The sequence below is a fragment of the Amia ocellicauda genome, chromosome 3 (genome assembly GCF_036373705.1).
Source record: "Amia ocellicauda isolate fAmiCal2 chromosome 3, fAmiCal2.hap1, whole genome shotgun sequence".
Lineage (NCBI taxonomy): Eukaryota > Metazoa > Chordata > Actinopteri > Amiiformes > Amiidae > Amia > Amia ocellicauda.
The window spans coordinates 37660094-37687172 of record NC_089852.1 but is presented as its reverse complement, the minus strand read 5'-3'; the positions used below and the strand labels follow the sequence as shown (position 1 = coordinate 37687172).

General features: G+C 39.9%; 1 protein-coding gene across 1 annotated transcript in view; it reads left to right on the top strand.

Moving 5' to 3' along the window:
- gucy1a2 (guanylate cyclase 1, soluble, alpha 2) overlaps positions 1-26829 on the top strand; it is a 42335-nt gene extending 15506 nt beyond the window's left edge. The window contains exons 5-8 of the mRNA XM_066699294.1: positions 5900-6385; positions 8383-8526; positions 16241-16395; positions 19976-26829. Coding sequence (XP_066555391.1) covers positions 5900-6385; positions 8383-8526; positions 16241-16395; positions 19976-20195 — 1005 coding nt within the window. The 3' untranslated portion in view covers positions 20196-26829. The remainder of the gene's footprint in view (positions 1-5899; positions 6386-8382; positions 8527-16240; positions 16396-19975) is intronic.
- The last annotated feature ends 250 nt before the right edge of the window (positions 26830-27079 follow it).

The following is a 27079-nucleotide window of genomic DNA, read 5'->3' as shown; positions in this document are numbered from 1 at the left end:
GCTTATTACAAATGGTGTTTTGATGAAGGGACAGCAGAAGGAGACGCCCACTCCTCCCGCAGAGCGGTGATGGGCTCGGAAAGAGAAGACGGCCCAGACACAATTAAGTGGAGAGGAGTTTTACAGGGCGGAGACACTCGTTACAGCATTTATTAGAATCCACAACATCCTTCATGGCGCTTTTCAAGACAAATGAATCTGCACAACCAGGAAACATCTAATTTTCTCAGCTATTTGGAAAATTGCCTTTCGCTTTGTGGATAGATTGGGGTGTGTGCATCCAGAATCAGATTATTTATTTATGTCTTTATTATTTATTTTTAATAAAGTGTTGAAGTCTTCTTGACCAGATATATGGATCTGCATTCGTCTACCTTATTTTCGAAGGCTTCCTGGACGCAGCATGGCAGAACTCGGTTCACATTATTGTGTGCTGTTCTGCCTATTATCTGTACTGTTTTGCAAATTAAAAAAGAACAATGATATACATAATGCTTAATCAAGTCTCACAGGCTTTCTGGTTATGTCACTCAGTAATTCATTGACTATAGCACTTGATCTTAATTGTTTTTGTAGTTTAAATTAGTCTGCCACTTTATGAGGAAAAATTGCATCATGTAAGCATTGCAGTGTCATAAATTTTCATTGTGAAATGCAAATACAGTTCTGCTCTCCTATATCTAAAGTCCGGTTACATGTTTTACTCATAACAGAATTTGTTTATAATAATAAAATGAAATATGCCTTGTTTGTTGGTCCACGCTACACATATCGAATCTAATGCTTGTGAATCTCAAAGGCCGTCGTGTCCATATTGCACAGTGTGCTGTTGTATCTTGTAAATCACAGTTTTAAAGGACATAGAGATGTTCAAATGCAGATCATTAGAGAGGTACAATGAGGTTTGTGGCTACTGTGACAGCAACCCCCCCCACATCACCAGTGCCCTGGTTCGCACTGTCAGTAAATATGCTGCCTCCAGAAGGGCTCTCATTAAGATGATGTAGACCAGACAGTTTGACCTTTAAGGCCACGGATGTTAATAGATAACATTATCTGCATCATTTTATTATTAAGGAGTGACACAGTATTGATTTTTTCAGAAGGACACTCATGTGTATGTGTTCTGGGATGGAAATTGAAAGGATAATTAAAGCCTATTTTTATTTGTTTACAAAGCCCAGTGTATCCTATGCCTTTGATAGTTGCTTAATAATAATAATATAAGCACAATATCACAAGCTTACCCAAACTGACTCCACAGAAAGTGAGAGTACTCACAGGTATCCGACTAAATAATGTATAATTAAATATTTTATACCAATCCATTAGGGAATAGATGTCATTTTCATTGGAGAGCAGAACTGACCTTTCAATGTGCACTCAGGTCTTCCTCTGAGCAATTTCAATATTTTAATAATGTGACACCTTGAATTTTTAAAGCAACTTTCCTCCCAAAGTACATTGCATATAGATGCTATACCTGTTTTAGCCATTGTGCACTAGTCCCTCTCCTCCAAAAGATGGAGCCTCCTGTGGCTCAGTGTGCTCTTTCACAACACCGGGGTGATGTTTTATTGAATTTCTACTCCACTGCTGGTCCCCCAGTTTGAAATTACTGTCAGTATAGTGTCATGTGAAGTAGAGAGAAAATTATAGACCAGAGCTTTAACTTGGCTCTGTTGATAATTTAAAAAAAGGCGTGAGGGATAATTGGAAATAGGCTTTCGTCCTGCAGGTGGCTCATGGGTAATCCACACTGTTTACTTTCTCCAAACCAGACCTCACACACACACACACACTGGGCCGCAGTGTAGACCGGTCGCAGGTTGCAGCTGGCAATTAAAACCGAGCAAAAGCATTTTCTCTCTTTAAACAAATGACTATTCTCCTCTCTGAGCACTGAAGAGCAGCAGAGCACAGGGCCTGATAAACCAAACAATGGATTACACTCCCTAATCTCTAACATATCACTATCCACAAACCGGCCCCCCTTCCAAACAGTTCTTATTATTACGACTATCTGCTCGCGCCACCAAAAGACTGTAATTTCCCTAAACAAATATGCTTGGCAGCCGTAACCCCAAGGTATAGGGTCTAGTTGCTTTGTTGGTGTTTTAAGCGATAAACTACCAGTGTTATCGAGCACAGTATCTTTAAATAACATTGTAGCTCCTAATGAATTTTCATAAGCTGCTTGGAAAATGGTGCAGCCTTTACCTCAGTTATCTTGCTCATTCCAGGCAGGCGGCAAAGTGCAAATATGATATACCCGGGGACAATCCTGATCTTAATGAATTGCTATACTTTGATATGGAAATGTGCTGCTGGTGCTTTTGTGTCTTGTTTTGCAGTGCTGTGATTTCTCTCCCTTTTTAACCCTGGCGTCACTGTACACACACTGTATTAAATGCACTGCCTAGTACAACATATTAGTAGCTGCTGTGTTTTAGGCAGGAGCATGTGGAAAACCATTACAGTTACTGAGCAGTGTGGGGAGAAGAGGTTGTGTTGTTTCTGCAGTGGTAAATTAGAAAATCGTATTAATATTCACCACATCAGTCCCATACTCGTACTGCCCCTACAATACACACACACACACACACGCTCAGAGTGCATGTTTTCTTTCAGATGCACTACAGTCAAATAATTCCACATCTCTCAGTGACCATTTATCGTAAAATGAAATGTCATGCTCTGGGAGTCTGATAGAATGCATTTCTGTCAAGTGCGGTGGCAGGTACAGTAACGCAGTGGCATGTGTGAAGGGTGCTGCTCACACTAGGCACTACAGGAGGGTATGCAATTAACAGATCAAGGACAATCAGATTATGTTCTGCTGATCTGGCCATCTCTGAAAAGCTGTCTGCAGGCGAAGGAGTCTGTGGCTTCGTCATCGGCTGTCTTCGCCTCCATTACATCTGGGTGGGAAGTGACATCTCAGAACGCATTTGGCGACTATTGAAAGGCGTTCAACAATACAGCGTGAATTATTATGTATCGAGCGTTTAAATCCACATCAGATTTGCATATACGCTCTGAGTGACCCACTGTCTTTGGCCGCCGAGTGCCTCACACGCGGACACATTACCCTCCACTTCAAGCAGTGTAGGTTTTATGTATTATGTAACACTACAGGGGATTCTATAAATAATCCAGAGACTTGCACAGTAGCAGCTTACTCATAGGCGGAATATTTTTTTGTGACAACAGCTAGTGAAAACAGGACTAGTGGAATTCAGTTCTTCTATCCCCACAGCCCGGCAACGGTATTGAGCCATACCTGCTGCGCCATGAAATAGGACCCCTGGCATCCTATTAAAAAGCCAATGTGTTGTGATAGTGGTCAGAAATAGAGTCTGCCCCTTCCTTTTAGTGTGCGTACCTTAATGTCTTTATAAGGGAAGGGATAGAAGTCTTACAGTCAGTCATGCAGCCTGCTTGGATATTGACCTGCAGTCTGGGCTCACATAGGATGAAAGAGAAATTGACTGGTGTGTGTGTGTGTATGTGTTAACAACTGTTCTATAACATTTGGGTGCATGGGGAATGTGTGTGTCTACATGGAACTTGCACCAGTAATCATTTTAGTTTTCCATTTTGTATTAAACCCATCTGGTTTCCCACACTAATTCACGGTCTTGCATTTGTTTCCACCATCCATTTTGCTTTAGTATCGGTGCCATATGCTGCCAACGTGGCTTATCTTCGATCGGAGCCAGCCTGACCACCTGAGGGCCCAAACGTGTTGTGTCTGTCTTTGTTGGGGTCAACCTGCATTCAGCATCGCAGCATCACAATGCCAATCTGCAGTCCCTCGGGTGTACTTAATTATCCTGTAAGGAAGAGTGTAATGGGCTAATCCAAGCCTCAGTGCGTCTGTGATGGGTACAGTACACAGTGTGCCTCTCTGGGAGTTCAGCGGAGCTCGGTGGTGGACAAATTACAATACATTCTGCCTGGTTTTCCCAGGAGCGTCCCTGGCAACACGAATGAACAGTTTAATGGACTGATAGTGTGTGGGTCTCCTGTGTGACATGATAGATGCCAAAGATGTAATTATGCTACCAGTTGCTGCTGAGCCAGGAAATCACAACCCGTACTGCAGGCTGGTGATAAGAGGCTTCGGGTCAGAGATATGGTTAGATTTATAGTTAGTTCTGGGGCTGGCACTAGGCTTGGGTTATGAGTAGAATGGATTAGGATTTTAGGGTAACGTTAAGGTTAGATTGGGTTTGGTTGGGTTAAAGTTTGCAATCAGAAGTCAGGTTTATTTTGATTGGGGTTAATATCTATGCTTTAGAACATATTTGTGTTAGAAGTAGAGCAAGGTTGGATTGGCTATAAGCATTAGGTTTACCTACACTCTGAGGCATGATGAAGAAAGATAAACAAGATATATAGATATATTTTTGGTTTATGCACTTGCACTAAGCTGGGACTAGTAAAATATAACCTACAGAGATCTTCGACAGCATGTTTAAATGTGAAAATGTATTTAAATCAAAGGAGAGAGTGCATTTAATTATGTATTGAAAACACGAATTGAAAATGTTTTATTCCGTATTAAAAGGACCTTATCCAGATCTAAATTGGTCCAGACTCTTCCTCTCCTTGCTGTTGTTTATGTATTCTACACCATGCCTACTCATCCCCAGAGCCTGAAATGATTGTTTTTTGTTTTTCCTGCGGTAGAAAATTAGTTTGAATGGCCAATTTAGAATTGCGATGTGCCTCAAAGAGCATCACTTTCAATGGAGGTGGGAAACCAGACACCGAGCAAACCTTTCACGGCACGGCATTGTTTTCAGATTGCCTCGAATCTCTTAAAGGATTCTTTGGCAATTAAATAGGGAGGGGGACTGGAAAAAAGAGATACAATCCAATGCATTTCTGAATTTGTTTTATTTTACCAAAACTATGCATTCCTTAGCCCTGTTTTCTTCTTGAATTTATATTTTCTCCTCAGTGGAGGTCTTGATCACTGGGATTTCAATGACGGCAATCAGTTTGTGCTAGTAAGTAAGTGCTAGTAATTTTTTGCTGAACTGACACAAGTATCCCGGCACGGTGTTGCATAATGAAGTCTCGCGTATCTTTGAATGTCCCTCCTGACGCACTACTAAAGAGCTCCAGTGCCGTGCCCAGCAGGGACAGACACACTTCTGAGCACCATGTGTCTGACAAAGGGGGAAGAGCTGGAGCAGGCAGGCCGACACTTAGAGGCCCGAGACTGCCTGCGGAAGTCTGTTAACCCCAGCTAAATGTGGAAGCAGGCAGGGTGAATAGTCTGGCACAACCCGCTGATTTATTTAGATTACTGACAAAAATGTTAAAGATACACATTTTGTGTGTGTGTGTGAAATTGCTGAAGGTCATGAAGTAGATCACTCTACAGACAGCATTACTCAACCCAACTTAGCTAGCATATTATGTACTGTGTGTGTGTGTGTGTGTGTGTATATATATTTATTTTTTAAGAAATATTTTCATTCACGTCTCTTACTCCTACATGTGTAATTCATAAGTCTTTCATTTTGCGAATACCTAGGGGAACACTTCTGCCTGAGTCATGAAAGCTTAGACAACCTTTGCATTTTGTATTCATGAAGATCAGTCAAAGAATGGAGTATATTAGCAGAGAAACAAACTATCCTTGAAATGTGCACATGCTTTGAAAGAACAGAAAGATTGCAAGTGAAAAAAGGCCATGCAGACATGCTTCTCCTGTGGTTGCTAATACTGTGAGAATAATGTGAGAACCCTGTCTTGACATTGAAGGTTCTGATTGGCCCTCTTTCTTCTCCCTTCTCCTGTACCTGTACTAAGTGTCCCATAAGACCTGTAGTTTCAGTCTCTGTGAATCTATCATTATAATTGACTTACACTTACCTTGCAGGTGATGGAAATAAAAGGACAGATGATCCATGTCCCCGAGTCCAACTCCATCCTGTTCCTGGGCTCCCCCTGCGTGGACAAGCTGGAGGAGCTGATGGGGCGCGGGTTGCACCTGTCAGACATCCCCATCCACGATGCCACGCGCGATGTCATCCTGGTGGGCGAGCAGGCCAAGGCGCAGGACGGGCTGAAGAAGCGCATGGACAAGCTGAAGGCCACGCTAGAGAGGACCCACCAGGCCCTGGAGGAGGAGAAGAAAAAGACGGTAGACCTCCTGTACTCCATCTTTCCCGGGGACGTGGCCCAGCAGCTGTGGCAAGGCAAGTCGGTGCAGGCGCGCAAGTTCGACGACGTCACCATGCTCTTCTCCGACATCGTGGGGTTCACAGCCGTCTGCGCCCAGTGCACCCCCATGCAGGTCATCAGCATGCTGAACGAGCTGTACACACGCTTCGACTACCAGTGTGGCATCCTGGACGTCTACAAGGTGAGGGACTGCTTCTGCCTTTTCTAGATCAGAGGCCAGAGTAAAGCAGTTGGGAATGGTTCTTCTCAAGGATTAGATATTTTGTTCGGTGACATTAAAGGTTCTGATTCCTTGGTTTTGCTTTAAAATGTAGCAGTGGCATCCAGCAATAACATAGTGGCATACTTCTTAGCAACATAAAAACAAATACAATATTTAAAGATCTAATAAACTAGGATGTGTTAGGATGTGAAATCCTATTAATCAGGCTGCAAGTTCTTACAGCAACCTACTACAAATGAAGAATAATTTACATTTCCGCTTTATTGTGTGCTTTCTTCCCCGGTCTTTCTGATGCATTTTTTCATGTCCCTGAGCTCGTTGTTGAATAATGTATAAATATGCTAATTAGGCCATGTGATGAATTGCATTTGGAATAGTGGAGCAATTGAAAGACTCTCAAGTGTCATTTCTGCTCTGGCACACACCGTGGACAGTGGGGAACCAGAGTCAATGTGACATGAGCGGCACAGCTGATGTCTTTTGGCAGGTGTGCTGTTTAAAATGAATATTGAACAAGTTCAGCCATGATTTAAGATGTTTATTGGACGGTGGAATTGTTATTTTCACTTCCTGTTTAGTGCTGCCGAATCAAGTGTGCTAAATGGGGGTATATTTGATCTGTCGAATGTTTGTGTGTTCTTTAGCTTACCACATTGCAACTGGACCATTAGTTAAAGCCACCTTGCCTTGAAAATATGATGAATCAACAGGGGTAACCAACTTTAGAGGGGTAACTCTGTGTGGCCAGCTCCTTCCTCAAAGGTGCTGCTTCACTCCTCTCTCCCTCAAGAGCAAAACCCATCTGAGAAAAATCAAGAGTGATCTGTATGAGCCCTTGATTTGAACTCAGCCACTAAAGTCAGAGACCGTGTTAAAAAGCATGGGTTACTGACTGATAAGTGCCTAAGTGGTAGCCCTTGTACTTTGAAAGAAAGAGAAATCACCCAACTTGCTGTCAGGATGGAGCATTGTCAGGTTTGGTGAAGAACTTCCATCACTGGCATCGATGTCTGTCCTAAATGGGGCGGATTGGCTCATTGCCTGCCAGGAGCATGGTATTGTGGATGCCTTGGATTGTGGAAGTACGTGGTTCACTGACATCAGACCAGAACAGGTATTTGAGACCTGTGATACGAAAAGTCTCCGTCAGTTTGGAAAATAAAGATTTGCCATTTTCTTCTTGAGAAGATTAATTCCCAATACGTAACCGGTATGGAGAGCATCTGCTGGTAAAATGATTATCTTGTAACTGGCAACAATGACAAAGGTGTTCATCAGCTCGTGGAAGATGACTTGGTTTGTAAATGAATGTGGAAATCTGAAACTCTTATTATGAACTCACCTATGTTATTCTCTGCTTGGGTTTTTAACCTGTTTTTATTAATATTAACATTATACAGCCTCCCAGCCTCAATTAACAAATGGCCCTAGGTTTCTGAAATAAACTATGCCATATCTCATTCATACCTAAAAATCAAACATGTTTCTACATTTACAATAAAACAAGATAAGTGGCAGTGATCAAAGTGTATGAAGGTCATGCTCCCTGACATCATTCTGGCAATACTTGGTGTCAGATGGCCATATGAAACCTAGTACAGGAAAGCAAAGTGTTCACCTCTGTGAATAATATCACTCCATTCTCTGGAGGATGATAAAGAAGGTTAAACATGTTGCAGTCTGCTCAAAATCAGCAGGGAAAACCTGTTGAATAGGTACACATTTTCATAGCACTCAAATGTGCTTAACCCATGAACCGTCACCTGTTGAAGTAGACATGAGAGGTACAAAATTAATACAGCTTAGCTGACACGCCAGAGAACAAAAGGTGTCAATGTAACGTTTGTACTTTTCTAATACCAAACATTGATGCCCTTTGGCAAATTGTGTTCTGCTGCCAAGCTGAGCGGGAAGATGGAGCACTATTGCTTATTACTGCTGCTACTCTCCCACAGATCGAAACGATCGGCGATGCGTACTGCGTGGCTGGAGGCCTGCACCGCAAGAGTGATTGTCATGCCAAGCCCATCGCACTCATGGCGCTGAAGATGATAGAGCTCTCTGAGGAGGTCCTGACACCAGATGGAAAACCCATCAAGGTGAGGATACACCATAAGACGTAAAAATAGACTTACCAGAAATATAATCTCTTGGGATCCATTCAAGTGCTTCCTTTATCCATTTTTGATCTGTTCTTCTTGTGATTTGTCTGGCCCATTGCCATTGTAATATTTTCCATCTTTTAGTGTTTAGATTTGTGTTCTTCAAATCTAGTTCTCAAAAATATTCAGAACACTGTAAAAGATAATCGTGTCTGTGGTATTAATGTCCATTTAATCTTTTAAGGTGAACAATGTCCGGTTGAACTGTCAGGATATTTTGTTCTGTTTGTATCAAGTTGATCAACTTTATATAGTAGGAAAATGGGTCTGCATGAAGGACTAGCTTGGTTTTCACAGCAGTGCTTTTCAAATATGTTGCTCTGGATGCTGGGATTCAGCAAAAATCCACCTACTGAGCCTTAGTAGTCAAACAGAGGCTCAAGAGGAGAAGCATGAACTGCAACACATGCCTGCTTTGTGATGTATGATAGAAGAAATTCTATAAAGGGAATTTTGATTTGATTTCTTGATTTCCTGCGGTGATGAAATGTTATTATAAAGTTCCTCTCAGGAGTTGCTGCTTAGTAGGGGGAGATGTAAGGTGTTATGGATGACCTGGCAAAATGCAAAGCCGTAATTGAATCTCTAGGGTTCAGATGAAGTCCACACACCTTTTCAACTGAATTACTGCCCATTATTTCGAAGCAAACTGTCTATTATAGCATGCAGAGTGTGTTTTCGTTCTCATCACCTCCATGTATTCTGAGGTGAAAGGAAACAAATGTTCTGATGAGGAGAAGCCAGGTTGTGTTTTCCCACTCAGCTTTCATCATTTACTATGATGTAGTTGTGCCGGATCAAGGTAGCAAGTACTGCACCGATTTCTGTGAATGTTGTTGGCTTGTTTTTTCAAATTGAGCATGCATATTTGCATTGGTAAAACATCTGTGCAGTTCCTGTATGCACCAGAAAATGCATTTTGCTGCATCTATTGAAGACAGTTATGAGAGAGTAATGTGTTCGTTTAGCTTTATTGTAATCTCTAATGTCATAATGAATGTTTGTATCAGTTTGATTCTGTAACTGAAACCAGATGCAGTTCCCCAACTAATTCCAGTTCCTTGTCAATAACACAACATAGGACATGGGGTTCCAGTAGCCAATCAGAAAGGCCTGTAGGTCTCCTGTGTCATCATACAGGAGAGGGTCATGCCAATCAGGTCAGCAGGCAATGTAAGTATGAGGAATATAACTGGATTTGTAAGAGACTGCAACACCGTTTGAAGTGTAAAGACTAGACGGGATGTTGTGAGCAACGTCTAGAAGACCCGAAGAGAAGAGTTCCCAAATCAAGTCTTCTCTTCACCGCAGTCAGATCAACTTCTTTCTTTTAAAAGAACCGCAGTGGAAGACTGTGTTGTTTTTTTTTTTTTGCTCTGGTATCTCTCTCTATTTATTTTATATATTTCTGTGTTTTTGAAATGCAGCAGAAAGTGTTGACAGTTCTCTTATCAACGTGTTATTGAAATTGATTTCCTATTTGGATATCATGGAGGAAAGCTTCTCCTTTCTGTCAGTGATGGACAGCTCTGATCCTGGAGGGGCTGCAATGCAACGGGTTTAATCTTTCTGAATCATCTGCACCTGAAGAACTGGGAATTGATGTTTGGCTCAATTAAAGCCAACAATCAGCTGAATTAGGTAGTAATTCTAGACTGAATCAAGACTGCATAAAAAAAAAAAAAAAAAAAAATAACCATTGTATTCTGTAGTCTTGACCCTTTAATAAACCAAGTGGAACGACACCCTGAGTTCTGTACAGGATTGGGCTGTCCATTTCCATTACAAAATGAAATGTCAAACAGGGAGTGCGATTGACCTTCGAAAGCGTCTGACATTTGTCATCTCTACATTTTGTTGTGCTTTCAAATGTGCCAGGTGTCTGTAAATGTATTCTATTTGTGTCGTGAAGGCAGTTGAAGAGCAAGGTAATCATTTCCTCTGACTGGCTGAAATAGTTCTCTGAGCGTTTGGAGTTGTGAAAAGCCCTCGTGATTGGGGGTCGAGAGGTCATGATCTACTCCATACAGCTTGTTTATTAGGCCTTGATAAGTAGTCATTAGTTAACCCAAGTTAAGTGTGCCTGGAGTGACTATGTATTCAGCACACATGCTCCTAGTGACTCTATAGTGTGGCTCCCTTCTTTGAGGTCCCTGTGGGAACAAGCAACAGAAATCAACACCCTTTAGATACGTGGATGCAAATCAGATTTTGGAGAGTAAAGAAAGATCACTTCTGCCAGTGCAAACACACTTTGGAATAAATATTTGAAGAAACTAGTACATAATTATATAAATCGATAAACAAATAGATGGCAATAAATAATGCATCATACAATCAGTGGGGTGGGTGATATATACAGTCTAAAAGTGAATGTCAATTATTATTCATGTACTTATCATGACTGTTATAGTAATTGAGTGTTCACTTGATTAAGGGCAAATTGCTTTTAGAAAGTTGTTAACATGTGTAATGCAAATGCCAACAATTTGAACTAGCACCAGGTCAATTATTGTTTATGAGCCTGTCTCTCTCCGCTATTGGGGGGAACGGTACGGACGATGGAAACTGTTGTTCGGCTCACTGAAGGGCACGGACGAGTGTGCGGCTATTGTTCCCTGCCCCATTATTACTGGCACCTGAGACTATTACACAGATTGCCTTCTGCACTGTACTCAGTGGGGTCAGCTATTTTTGGATGCTCTAAAACATCAGAGTTGACTCAGAAGATACCTAACTCTGTTGTACATATCTGCAAGCTGTTATAAAGATTTTAATTATATATACACACACACACACACACACACACACACACACACACACACACATTGTATTCTCAGACGTCTCTGAACACAAATGGACAGCCCAAGTAAATATCTAGCTGTGACCTTATGAATAACAAAATAGTGATCAACTGGCCTTTTATATAATGTACAATACCTTTGAAACAACCATTAATTGGTCTGAAAAAATAATTAAAAAACATATATTCCCTGTGTTCCCCATGAAAAACAGTATGGGTTCTCACTAAGGAGTGTCATTAATACCTTTTATGTGGCTTTATGCAGATAATTGAATGCACCACTAGAGAGAGAGAGGAGAGATCATCACATGTAAATCCTTAAACCTTCATCTTGGCTGAACAGAGATTGAGAGGGGCTGCAAATTATACATTAAACAATATAGACACGGTTACATAGTTTATCTGAATTAAATAGTCTATTACAATTTCTGAGGAGCACTCAAACAATGGTCTTTTTCTTTAAAATAAAATAAAAAAATGGCACCTGTCTTGTCTTATCCAAACCTTTACCACTTGCATCAGCATCTCAAAGATGCATTTAGTATCTGTCCTCAGACGTACTCTGAACCCCAGATGTCTTAATCTGTTTTCAGTTTTTCCTTTTCACATCCCTCCTTGCTCTAATCCTGTATAGATAAACATGCTGTCTGTCACAGGGATTTCTAATTCACCCTCCAGGGTAGTTAGGATTTATATATATTTTTTTAATCAAAGATGAATTGATGTCTTATACTCTGGGGTAATCCACAAAGGACCTCTGTTCAAAACCATGATGTCAGGCTCTTATTTGTATCATATTTAATGTTTCTACATGTTAGTGCACAGATAAATGTCAAAAGAAGAGTGTCCGATATCACCATGGTGCTGTTGTTATCAGTACTGCACAATATTGAGCAAATAATATTATTTTAAAATCAAGTTGTGAGCATACCATTCCCCACAAACACACAGGTGTGTTTTTTGTAGAAAAGATTGTGGAAAAACTCTTCTTATCCCCTCGGGTATGTGCCAGATAAAGCTGGAGGAATATGTATGAACTATTTTTAAACCTCACTGGAACACGGCCGCTTTCATATTTGACGCAGGCGAGCACTCACACTCTCACTCACACTCTGGCGGTACAGTCATCCGTGAAGTGGAGGTGGTCGGTGGGGAACAGTTATTCACTCCCATGGAAATCGGGCCCTATAATAAAAGAATAAATAACCTCTTATTACTACTCTGCAAAACAAATCCAAGTTGGGAAGCCGTGGTTGATGTCACCGATCAAAAAGGTGAGCACCGTGGGATGCCAGGAGGATTTTATTTATATATTTTTTCATCCCTCTGCGTTGCTCAGTAGAGATGACATTTGACACATCAGACCTCAGGACAACTCCCTGGGAAGGTGGAGAAATGTCACAGGTTTGCAGAGCGAGAGAGAGTGAGACACAACAAGAGAGCATCTTCAACTGTGGCCTCTCCTTTTTGTCAATCATGTCCTACATTGTGCGTCTCCGAGTTGAGGCCGTTACTGGGGAGTGATAAAGAACTGCACTAGGGATGTCTTTAGCCACACCGCCAGCATGTAAAAGCTATTATAATTGTCATGTTCTTCAGAAGAATTATGTTAATCAATGTTGTTCCTTTGAAGAATCCATATAGCATCAGTGGGAATTGCAATTTTGTATATATGAGGCCTTTTGAATAATCAGTCTCCATGATATTCAGTGACATTTATTGCACATATTCTGTGCAGCTCACTATCACTTCTACCAAAACACAGATAACACTGAATCATATTTCTGCTCATTTACTGTGCGCAATGTTACTGCACGAAGGATTCAATTTGTCAACACGACTGAGGGGAATACTGTTTCTCAGACGAATACAAACACATTTGCACTAAACGGAGCCCTTTAAATTATAACCTGGGATCTGAAATAAAGGATTTTATAGCATTAACAACAGCATGTTATACGGTATACTGTGCAATCTGAACTATTCTTGCGATGGTTTGTTTATTTGCCCCATTCAAAGCAACTCGGCACTATTGCATTACAATCTGCCTATTCCCCCGTGGGTATTCCTGTTTTTTTTCAGGATGCATGTTTTAAGTCATTACTTTTCTCTGGTGGAATCAAATATAATTGTTATTGATTTCTTAAAAAAAAAAAAAAAACACTAGCCTCTGATGATCATTTATTCAGTAGTTATTTTGATTGGGCTGTCATATTCTCTTTTATGTGTGCTGAAACCATATCTGACTGACAGAAGCACTTGATTTCATTGAACTGTACTCTTGATATGGCTATTATCTCTATGGTATCTCAAACAAGAGGATAAAAACGTATCCAGTGCAGATATGTAAAACCCAATAGCCTTTTAAAAGCAGGCTTAATTACCAAGTGGGTTCTGGAAAGCCTGAGACATCTGTCATACTTACTTACTGTGAGCCTTTACAAACCCCCCATCTTTCCAGCTCGCCTCTCAGCAGAATGCAGTCCACATCGAACTGGGACATAGAGGTACAGGCAGGAGAAACAAACCTGAAATTCAGTGCAGTTTGCGGGTCTTCTGGGATGTAGAAGGAATAGAAAGCTGTGGTTATATGCAAATTTCAGTTGTGCTAAATGTACCTTAAGTGACAAATGTAAACTAGTAAGACTGAATTACAGCATCGGTGTTTCATAGGTAAGGCCTTTTCCTTCCTAGGGACTGCATTGCAATCCAAGCTCTGTCGTTGTCATGCAGGTTCCTCACACGTAAACACAACAGAGATCAGATCACCAGCCTGTAGTTTTCTGAGACGCACTATACACACTCTCCTCCTGACAAGCAATAAACAAGGTGCCCACTGTGCGATCTGTATCTGCGGTATTAATGTGTCTGTCAGCGCAGGAGGGACCCTGAACTGCAGCTAATTTGAAAATCTGCGTTGTGAGAGGCAGCTGGGGTGTGAAGAATCGCAGCTCTCCTGCTGGGGCCGACAGGGGGCCTCTGCTCGTCTGCGCTGGAGCTCAGGGAGGGGGGTGTATTTCTTTCAAAGGCTCGAGAACTACTTTTCATTGTATAACCTCAACATCGCTGCAAAGAGCTGGCAGATTTTGCACACCTGGCAGACACGGATGCTCCCCGCAGTTAGTGCAATGTTTTTAGTCGCTCTGTAAAACATTTTAATCATTTGTTGTTGTCGTTTTGGAATTTTCCAGAATTTTCTTTGCGTAGAAGCAATGTCCAGGCTCTCGTGTAGGGATGGGGTGCAGTTGCTGTATTTCAGCGGCTCATATTTGCTGTTGGGTCTTTGTATTCGTCGCCTGTCACAGCAGTTGTTTTCTTCTGTAGGAGAAACAGCCATGTCAAAGCATCGCCCTATAATTTTCTGAAAGGATTGATGTGTGTGTTCGTGTGCTTGGAGTGCCAAGACTCGGACAGCTTAGAACAACCCACTGTACCTTCCTAAAGATGGGAATTGAATTAGAATTAAAATTGCCTGGCATAAAAAGTCACTGAACCAGAGACAGGCTACAAAAGGACATGAACAGCTTCGACTGCAGACATGTAGAGTAATTACCGAGTGCCCTCCCAGTCCTGGCCCACGTGTCTCCTCTGTGTAGTAGGAGGAGTGGGAGGCTGGTAAACAACATATTAATAGATTCCTTCTGCTCAATCGGCAAGTAGTTCACTGGGAAAGAGTGAATGCTGTCAAGCCTACACAGCCCTCTGCACTGAGGCCACCCTTTCTGGAATTCTGGGTAACAGGCTAACAAGTGTGAAGGTGAAAATGCGTAACTGCATGAAGGCAGGGTGCTACTGGAGAACTCAGTGATCATTCAGGTGCTCACTGGAAGCTAATCTTTGTCCTAATTATCCCAGTATCGGTGTTGTCTTCCTACTGCTGACAACCCAAGCTGATTGTCCAGGCTCTCTCTAAAATGGGAACATCTGTGCTAATGAGGCGAGAAGTAGACAAATGCTGCCAAAGCCATCCTTTCCTTTTCAGATTAGGAGTCCACAGCACAGCATGCAAAGCTATGGCATAGTTGGTAGGTCAACCCTCACTGATAATTCTGTGGGCTCCCGGGCTGAATTTAGTTCACCCAGCCATGGCAAGAGTTGGATGAATTGCATGCCATCTTGTGGAGGTTCACTGTCACAGTTGGCAATGGTGTAATCCATTTGGCCTCCAAACCCACTCTCACAGTGGAGGCTTCTATCACTTGAGACACATGGGATCCAATGCTGAATGCTCGTTTAAAATCACACAGATGAGTTGAACATCAGTTCCGCCAACAATTCTCACTCACTGTCTACTCTTTCTGTTATTTTTCTGGCTCCTCTTTTGGGCAGTTCCCATGGTTACCTTCATATGTGGTTTGTTGGCACCCACAAATGGCTTAACCAAGGGACTCCTGTGTTTAGGTGCATAATTGGGATTTGGCTTTCTTGGTCACATGAAGGCACTGAGAAAATGTCAACTGATAAAACACTACTCATGATCTGACTCAAAAAAATTCCTGGAAATAAGTACTGGTCCACATATCTTGGTCTGGAAGACTATAGTTCAGAAGGTGTCATGGATTGGTATGATTACCTAATTCATAATGTGATTAACAGCTGAGGGTAGCCTGAAAACCTGAAGGCACTATGACTCTTGTGACTGGAGTCTTTGTGTCAATGGTGTGTTTCAGCAATTCCTATTCACTTTCACTCCACAGACCCATAAATCATTTCCGCTTGAATTCAGATGAAACAGGTATCTGCCCCTGACAGCTTCCGTGCTCTTATGTGTTAAAACCTTCATCCCTGAATGTTCCTCGTTCTAAAGCCTGCCAATAATCCTTCCCGTTTCTCTTGTTTCCCTGTCAGCTGCGGATCGGGATCCACTCTGGCTCGGTGCTGGCAGGGGTGGTTGGTGTGAAGATGCCTCGGTATTGCCTCTTTGGGAATAATGTCACTCTTGCCAGCAAATTTGAATCTGGAAGCCATCCCCGGTGCATCAATCTTAGCCCAACCACATACCAGTAAGTACAAGACTGAAAGCAAGGAGGGCTTTTTTTTTTTTTTTTTTTTTTTTTTTTTTTTTTAAAACATATTTTACAGAAGTATTTTTGTATTGGTATTATCTTTTATGTTTTATAGAGAAAACGAGAGAGAATGTGTGGCACCTTTATTTTCCCTGGCAGTTGGGGCAGAACTCAACGCAGTGTCATAGCCGTGCTTCCCACTAATGCTGGAGGAATTAATTATCCACGTGGTGAATGTAAATCAGTCTCACCTGCTTTTTCCCACCATTTCTTTTCTGTGTGTGTGTCTGTGCGTGCGCTTCTGTGTTGGGTCTCTCCATTGTTTATCTTAATAATGTGTTCAATCATTCATTTGCACTTTGATTACAATGAATGCGAAGGTGGCAGGAAGCAACTGAGTGGGTAATTGATTACCACCTGAAGGATTTTGTTTTTCCCCTCTGAAAGAACAGGAAATTGTACGGATTAAGTGAGGAGTATTTCGGTTTTCTCGCGTAAGTGCTTATCCATCACTGCTGCTTAATTGTCTTACTTTTTTTGCTTTTTGTGTGGTCTGGAATGCTGCTTGTGTTCCTGTTAATGATTTGTATATCTACACATTATCTCTGAAAGGACTTATTTCTCAGTTACCTGTGGTGTTCTCTTTTATACAAACTAATCGACCAGTGCACATAACTGTGGATGTGTAAGCTATACAAGATTCCTTCTGTTATTTTTGTTTTTTTACATTTGCTGATGTTTTCTTATTTTCAATATGTGTCTTTCTTCGCAGCATCCTGACTTTAATCAAAGACTACTGGTTTTACAGATAACGGGCTTTACAAACAGCTACAGGGTCTCATTGACTGTACTGTGTCATAGTACTCCTAAACCTCCAATCAAATATATCCTCCTTCTAAAAATGGAAAGCTGTCTGACAGTTTGTTTAGCCCAGTACTCTAATAACACAAGTAGCTGTGGGCCAATACTGTAATACTGCAACACAAAACCGTTGATGCCTTTCAGTTTTATTTGACCCCAGATCCTGAAGAGCTTTCTATTATGTCATAGTCTTGTAGCTTAATTAATCATAGCCCTACTCTACACTACTCTATACACAAAATACAGATCATAATAAATACATTAATAATTACAGAGTGCAGAAGGTAAAGTCATGCCTTCACACCTCAGCTAAAAAAACTGGATGTTGGTGTGTTTTAGCTGTCACTATTTAATTAATTAATGAGCCATCGTTCTGCAGTGAAAATAAAATGAGGGGTGGCGTTTGTGCCCCAACACAACACACTTTTTTATTTTTGTATAATTACTTCATACGTGGCTAAACATTGAAGCCTTTTGCAAGGACCTTATCTGACTATTCATTGCCATTCCTTTGTCTGCGGCAATAATGTCCTTGTCCTGGAAAATGACACGCAGGGAACAAACACAGAGCGACTTCAAGGCGCTCACGGAAAATGCATAATTGATTCATGGTGTGAAATAATGAAATAAAATCAGCATAAAGACTTAAAAGATGACTTTAGAGGGAGGTCGCGGAGCACCGTTTGAATACCTTTGCCTTTTCAGCTGGTTTCTATGGTGCTTCTCAAGCCCCTGAATATCAAGGCTATTAAGATGTGCTATTGTGACCCCTGCCCTTGATTTTCCAACCTGGATTTAATTAGCTGACAGATGTAATCCCAGCACAGAGAGATGTAACCCAATTGGCATGGCTGTCCATACAGGTGACAGCTATTGTCCCCCTGGGAATTGCACTTGCCCCACAGTGCAGTTCACCTGATTCAGAGCACTGTTTTAATCCTTGGGTTAATTTTCTAATTACTTAACAGCCACTTATAATTGTAAGAAAATTGTTTATCGTAGTGTCTATTAAGTACATAGCTTGCCGTGTCATTAAACCCAGCTGAGTACATATTTTATCCAAAGCATTCAAATAGGGTTCTACACTTGCAAGAAATGGTTATAAAGTGACATACAGCACTGTACAGTGGGTGGACTAAATTTGCTGAATATATCATAATACAATAATTCATGCAGCAAATAATGCCCTCAATACAAACAGACAAACAGAAGACACTGTGGCTCTCCAGCATGGTATAGCAGTGGGTCTGCATTTCCTGTTCTACTCAGAGAAAGACATTTTAGCTGCTTTACATGGGATTGAGGAAACTTGGTTATGTTAAGTGTTTAACATTGAATACATCCTCTTCATAAAATGCTTAAAAAGAGTATCAAAATGATAAGAATTTAATTTCAATTTCCTTTTTTTTTTTCTCCCCATGCATGTTTATTAAAACAATATATTTGGTAGAGTACAGTGCAAGTCAAAGTCGTTGCTGCGGCAACCACTCTTATTTTTATTGTTCAAGGACGCCCTCTCCTTCCTTAGCATTCATTATGAACGCTGGGGAAAAAAAAGAGTGAGATAACGGTGCCGAGTTCATCACAGTTTGAGCAGCAGCCATACTATTAAGATAGCAAGGAATTAACAGATGTTTGCAGGGTGTGCTTTACAAGGACATTTCACCTTAAGAAATATTTAATTTTGTTGTCCACAAAATAAAAGAAGAGCAAGTTGCATCACGTTCCACTAGAATCAATTCAAGGAAATCTTTGAAGGGCTTCTTAGGTGTTTGGGGGGACAGGCAAATATATGATATCCTATCCCATGTATTAGTCATATGCATTGACAAGCACACTAAGGTAGCATGAGAAAAAATAAAGGAACCCTCCTTCTCTCCCCACCTAGGAGATACTTTCATCCTTTCTGATTCATGTATTTATTTTGGGGTTTTAAACAATGCATGAAAACGTTAAGTTAAGCACTTTTAAGCAACCAATTTCTTTGTTGCTGCGTTTCTCTTTTCTGTGACAGTTTCTTGTTTTCAAATAAACCATCATTCTCTTTCCACGGGTTTATACTTCTTATTGAAGGTGCAGACAGATGACAGTGTCCTACAATGTGACACCTTGGCAGGGTGGTAGAGTTTGAAATGCTTACACTGCTAGTGCACCTCTTCCTTAAAGTCTGGCTCTATATTTTATGTTGAGTATTTTTGGCTCTGTGCAAAAAACTCACTGCTCATCTATCTTGTGCCTGCTGCTAAACATTAATATAGCATATGCTGACTACACAAACCAGAGCCAAATGCTGCTGCAGATATAACCTAGACACAAAAATTACACTTTACCTATCAGATTTAACGGAAACAAGATACCGTTGCAACATCTAAACAACACTATGATATAGGTGGTAGATGCTATTTAACTACAACTACTTGATAAATACAAATGTGTCACTGAGAGAGGAATTGCGTAATACATCTTGCTCATTAATTAAAATGTAACTAACTGCAAGTTTCTTTTAGCATTTCTGTAAATCCTCTTTCATCCACAATTACAAATGCAAGCACTGTGTTTTATATTACAGCCCTAGTTTAATCTGTAAAAGTCATCATTTGCTTTATAATCCTTGTGTTTGTAATAACAGATTATGAATGTTTTGGCCTAAGAGCAGTTTAGTATGGTATTGAATGAATATAGTATCATCGGTCTTGGTTTTTGCTCTGTCTTATAGGCTCCTGAAGGAGGATCAAAACTTTGCCTTTATTCCACGCTCACGACAGGAGCTTCCTGACAACTTCCCCAAGGAAATCCCTGGAATCTGTTATTTCCTGGAAGCCGGAACGTCCCAGAGATCAGCCCCCGTCACCACTCCGACAACCACTACATCCGCCCACATCAGGAAAGTCTCCTACAACATTGGTACCATGTTCCTTCGAGAGACCAGCCTATGAGTGGAGATGCAAAGCCACAGACGGGGACTCAAGGATGGCAATTGGGGATTTTTGAGCCATTACCGCCCAAGGTATTGGACAGCCTGAACAGAAAAGATAATGAGAGAGAGAGAGAGATAAAGTGAGCACAAGAAGAGCCTTCTGACCCAGAACATGAATTGTAACTCAAAGAGAACAAACTACTCTAAGCGTTGAGATATCATTGCATAATTTGGTGCCTTTTTACTCCAATGAACGGAAGTGAGGTGGACATAAAAGGATGCACATCCTTCGAAAACAAATCTCATTCTCAGCGGGGCAGCTGTGTTTCAGTCTCGGTCTGTCTGTCCATCTGTTCCTTTTCTCTCTCTCTCTCTGTCTCTCTCTATCTACTCACTTCTACCCTCTCTGGATGTGGAAATGTGAATGAGTGGCCCATCTGCAGTTCTGTGCCAGCTCAGGCCCCTCACTCAGCGGTCTCCGCAGCTGTTTTTGGGATGCCATCCCAGTTTCCACAGCATTGTTTTAGAAGGATAAGCAACATGCATCACAGCATGCATGATTAATGTAGCATTTAACTTGTGCTTTGGAACGGCATGTCCTGCTCCGGGACCATATGTGTTCTGCTGTCCACGTTAAAACTGGGACAATAATGAAACAGAAGGGTCAGCATATCCTGTTTGTTGTGTCTGAGATGTTGATACATCCCATTCGTTTGGGGGGGAAATGTATTGTACTTCTCACAAATTATTCACTGAAACTAAATCAATAAAGCACACAAGCTAAGATACCTGAACGACAGTGCAAAGAAAAACTCAAATCTCTAAACCAGTGTGACAGTCAGCTGTGTGAGAACGGCAGGAGATCCATGACCTGCTTTACCGAATTCCTTGTGGTAACAACCTAAACTCCAGGTCACCTGGCTCTGTATAGTATAAAGAGATGGTTAAGAAGGAGTATATTTTTAAGTCAAAATAAACTGTTTGTGTCCTGAGAGACGCTGAATTTAAATACAAATGTTGTTCTCCGTTAACTAACAAATGCAGTAATAGCTTGCCTCTTATTGAGAATTATATATTGTATATTAGATATTTGTATTAGGCCAGTCCAGGGAAATAATTTGTTTATATACTGAACATTATTAACCAGCATACTAAGCAGGACATAATATTACAATTTGTTCACTAGCAGAGACTAGATGGGACCTTTTTGCTCAGACCAATTTCATTGACTGGATATGAAAGCATCAAAAGAAGTGCCATTAAGAAGCACAGCTCTGTTTTGTATTCTGTTTTTCAATCAGAGTAAATGCAGCAGGCATTTTTATGTGATGACTTCATTAAAGTTAGCATTCATGTTTGCTTGGGGATCATGTACAGAACACAGAGATATTAATTTAAAAAATTCAGCAGAGCATGACTTTTTGTTAGAAAGTCACATTCCCTTCCCATTTATTCAAACAAAAAAATTCAACCCAAATTACACACCAGGAACTTAGTCTGTTTATTATGGGTTATACATTATGATATGTAGTATTATGATTTTATATTAAAAGCATTTGTTATAAAAAATAGTCAATACTGTAGAGAACACATAAGGTGTGTAATATATATATATATATATAATGAGAGACATTTCAGGGGTTGATAGTATTATGGCTCACTATATCACTAGGTATTACTAGCTTAAAGATAGGACACTCCATGTCCACTCACCTCTGTATTACAGGTAAATTAGTGCATGTTATTCGTATAAACCTGTTATTTAATTTATTTCCTGCTCAGAGAGTGTTTAACCCTGGGTCCAGACTACCACTGTGTCTGGTTGTCTAACCCTTCCGTGAACAGATCAGTTGCTTAATTTGTTCTCCAGTTGTTTTCATTTCCCATAAACAGTGATGTTTTCACTTATTAATAATTTCAAGTATCTCGAAATCACCAACTGTTCAAAATAATGAACGTCTAATTAAGTTTAATTAAGGATTTCATTAAGTAATTGAGTGCTCAGTTGGAGAGACAACCAATGAGAACAGCTGTAGTGCAGGACACAGGTTAAAACAAACACAACCTGGCTTATCATGTTGTAGTCTGTTGTTCTTTGTCCTGAGATTGTGATGTGTTGTGACAGATCTCTCTTCCATTCACACCAGCTCTTTGTAAAGGCTTCTGATGGATGACTGCCAAGACATAGTCAAGGAAAACAAAATAGTGTTACACAGAACAACTGGATTTAGAATAAGAAGCCACACAAGAAGGTCTCACACTTGCGGAAGACATTAAAGCATATTCTCATTATGCATTCTCCTACATTATCCAGTACCTATAGAACACTTTATAATAAGGTGCTGCTTATGAATGTCTTATTAATGTTAAATATATGATTCATATATACTTTATAAAGCATTAATTCTGTGTGTGTCACAGCAGTAGCGAAGTTTGCTTTACAACCTGTTCATAAATTATTTGAAAGATGGACACTTTTTAGCTACCTGTTCGACTTTGTGGTCATTCCATGTATTGCTATAACTGAGTTATAACTAATTTTGAATGCATTATTAATGCTTTATAAAGTATGTATTGATAATCTATTAAACGTATATAAAACACGAATAACCCATTTACAAGCAGCACCTTATTATAAAGTGTTACCAATTAATCAATATATAATTGATAAACAACCAGAATCAGTGAAGGAAAATATTTTGAAAGCTACTTAAATTGCAATATGAACTTTCTGTGCGTGCAAAATGGCCTCCACTTCTTCAACCTCCATCTTTGTTTTCACTTTCAACTTACAGCTAAATGGTGCCACCACTCACAGGCTGCTGCTGCTCAGGTACTCTAGGCATTGATAAGTGACCTTGAGGCCAAGGACACTTTGAAAGAGGAGTACAAACCATATATAATTTAACACTCAGCTTTCATATACACCAGTCATGTGTTCTCATTAATTAAATGCATTGATGTTGGTGGTCTAGCTTGTTTCTGTCAGGTGGATTTCTAAGCCTGGTATTGCACAGATCCCTTGTCCATCGCTTGGCAGTCGTCTCAAAGAAGACTTTAATGAGGGGGTTGTGATAAAAATGATCTAAGCAGGTTGAATTACAAAGATACCCATGTAGTCAATATTATAAGATATTCAATGAGCAACAGATTGAGTAAGAGGAAGGAAAATTTAAAATAATTTCTATATTTCATTCTTTCTATTATTCTTCTTGTGGTGAGAAAAGATTTCACAAAATTAATTGTTTATTCATTATTTTATCATCAACACGTGTCACTAAAGCTTTTAACCAATGCAAAGTTTACACATTTAAAGCTTGAACGTACAACAATTAAACAAGTACATATTTTTTTATGTCTTTTTCATGACTTGTTCTTCTTGCAGTGTGTCCGGCCCATTGCCATTGTAACATTTTCACTCTTTCAATAATGTCACATGTTATGGTTTGTTCTCAGATCCATTAATTCCCTTTTCTCTTCATGTATATCCAAGCACACATCTTTCCATGCTTCTGTGTGTCATGTATGTAACATTTTTGATTTTAGTGAACAACTTTTACAGCCATAAGTAAACACTGGTAGTATGCATTGATCAAATACTTTTCTCTTCAGGCAATGGGTAGATTTCAGCATCATGCTGTTCCTTCCAAATGCACTCTCTGAATCCCATTTTCACTCTTTTGCTTTTTCCATAACGTCTCCATCTGCGCTGATTTGTTGTCCAAGATGGACATATCTTTTTGACTTCTTCAAGTATCTGTTGATCTACTTCAGTTTTCTAACATTGAACAAAGCTGGTGAACATGACTTTGGTTCATATACACTGATTTAACTATTTTATGGGTTCTCACTGCATCTATTTTAATAGCTATTAAAATTCTTCTTCTGACAGCATCCCCTTCAGACTATGCACTTAATGAGGTCTAACTCCATGCCACTGATGGATGTTGTGTCTTAGGTATTAAAATGCCAGTCAATGCAAATTCTGGTAATGCTCCACCTTGACAGCTCAAATGACTTGGACATGCTCTGAATCGTAGGGGGCCCGAGTTCCACTAATCACGATGCTTCCTGTGTCTCAGTAGTGGGATGCCATTGGATGTTGGGGGAGGGGGAATTGAGATCATATTCAATGCAAAATGTCAGATATAACAACATATTAGATTAAATAGGAAAATCCACAAAATCTGGACTCATTGTCTGTGCTGCAAACCCCCTGCTTTCCTGATCTTTAAACTGAGAATTAATGTGCTTCTATCGATTCAGTTACCCGTAAGAAATGCGTCACACAAAGACATTTAAATGGGAACATTAAGTACAATGGGATTTGCAATGTCCCCAAGTGGAATGAAATGAAGTGTAAAAACCTGGATAATTAAGGAGAGACAGACTCTATGAGGAGAACTCGTACGCTCGATCACTGGCGAAATCTTCAGTGATATTCTTGGTTTTGTTTGATGTGCAGTATAGTTCCTTTTCAAATTTGTACATTTAGATGTCTCAATTTAAGACACTTGTAATATAAGCATATTGTACATTATGACATTTGTATATGGTCTGATGTTTCAAGCAATAAGGTGAGTTGTCCTATTTGTGCCAAGTCAATAAAACAGCAAGCAAAAGATAACCTCATTCAAATCCTTCTTTATTTTCAAACTGTAATGGAGCTGCGGGCACAGATGACGTGAATTGGAGGCCTTTGTCTACCACTTACAAAGGGAATATAAATTATATTGTTTTATTGTTATTACTGCCTACTGGAATAGGTTTGCTAAATGTTCCTCATAATTGTCTGCATTCCAGATACTGATTTAATTAATATACAACAGGCAAGTTTATTGTCCAGACTTTCCCCTGGATTTTAACCAATTACTTTTACTGTCACAAAAAACAACAACAGTTACAAAACTCATTAAGTAATATTGCAAACAAATGTTGGGACATCATAGGTAATTTACTATAAAGCATCTCCTAAGGCCTGCATTTGGAATACAGGTTGGGCCCCCTAGTCTAGAGATTGTGGGTCAAATCTGGCACATCTGACTGACTGAGAACAGCACATCTCAAGTGGTAATGCACAATTGGCTGGTATGGAATTCAAGTTTGTGCGTATTTCTTTGGCTAGTTTACACAACTGTTGTGTAGATCAGTGTGGAGTACTGGTTAGGGCTCTGGACTCTGCAGTGGAGGGTTGTGGTTTAATCCCCAGGTGGGGGGGGCACTGCTGTTGTACCCTCGAGCAAGGTACTTTACCTATATTTCTCCAGTAAATGCCCAGCTGTATAAATGGGTACAAATGTAAAAATAATGTGATATGTTGTAACAATTGTGTGTAGCCCTGGATAAGGGTGTCTGCTAAGAAATCTAATAATCAAAAGAGATAACTATGTTCGAGGTCTTCTACACCTTTTGAAGACTATGCCAGATAAGTTTACAGTATTCTGAAGCACACATCACTTGACTACTTTGCAATATGTCCATATGTCCCATAAAGTGCAGAATTCATGTTCTTTTTATCACCGTAGCCCAAGCAACTGTTGAAAATGTTTCCACTGGTTCCTTTTTATTTGCACGCGTCTGAGAAAATGTGTGCTTGTTTGCCTTGATTTAATATATAGGCTTTTACCTTTCAGTCGTTTACATGTGCTTTGTTTTGCTCTCTCTCCCACAGTCCTGCCTTGACTGAGATTTATTACAACACTCTCTCAGTGATCACAGGTCTGAGCTGTAGCTCCCCCCACCCTGCGCACTTTATTAATGGATACTGTAGCAGTCACATAGTACAAAGCATTATAGAAAATCTTGGAAAAAAAAATCAATATGATCTAAAGGGACTTACTTTGTTTGGTTAGAAAACTAAATTCCAACAAACTGCATTACAAAACAACATTTAGGACTGAAATGAGCATGTGGTAAACCGATAATATAATAGTTTATATTTGAATCTAAGGTAAACATATATTTTATAATACCCACTCTCCTGTAAAGTTATTCAGTAAGCTTTAGAACAGCAAATAAAGTATCGGTTGCAATGTAAGTGATCTGTACCCTGTCTGGGCAGCAGTTGAATTTTAAAATGCTTGAAATTAAAGAAGTGCTGCCTATTCAGTCGTCCTGAATTATGTTTCTAGCATCGGGACACTTGTAATGGTTAACATTAAGATTTTATTTTTTGAAATCCTGTCCTTAAAAAGCAAGATTTGTATAACATGAGTTCTGGACCAAAAGACTCTAAAATCCATTGTAATTAGAATTCAGATCTTAATATAAGATAAAATGACATCCCTGTTTATTTGCCATACCTGTACTTAAAATGTACATTCTAGATGTATTTCAAATAAATATAATACAGTATATCTTGGTATGTTGTATCTTATGGGAGGCCTCCTTTATTAGCTTAAAATTTGTGGCGATCGGTTTGGGGTTTGCTAAACAGCACACATTCTTTTCTTTGTACTATTTTTCTTAATGCCTACTTTCACTTTCATCATACGTATGTTGACTAACTACATTTAGGCTGTTTGCTCAACTGTATACAAACATATCTGCATCCTCATTTGGTTTTCACATCTGTCTGAACTAAGAAATGGTATATGATACATGAAACAAAATGTGTATGGTAAATGTAAATAAAATATCACCAGAGATGTGAAGAGTGCTGTCCTGACACTTTTTTAATGATATTGTTTGGGCTGTGTGATTGCATTCACAGTTTAGGACACACTTATGTCCTAATGGTTAGATGGCGGTGATAAAACTGGTAAGGGATAAAAAAGCAAATTGAATAGGAAAGCTCCCTCTGTCATCATTATTGGAAACTAAGACACAGAAATGAATTAGAGTACAAAGAAAGTGAAAGAAAACAATATAGAATATCATGGTCTCATAAAAGGTTAAAACGAA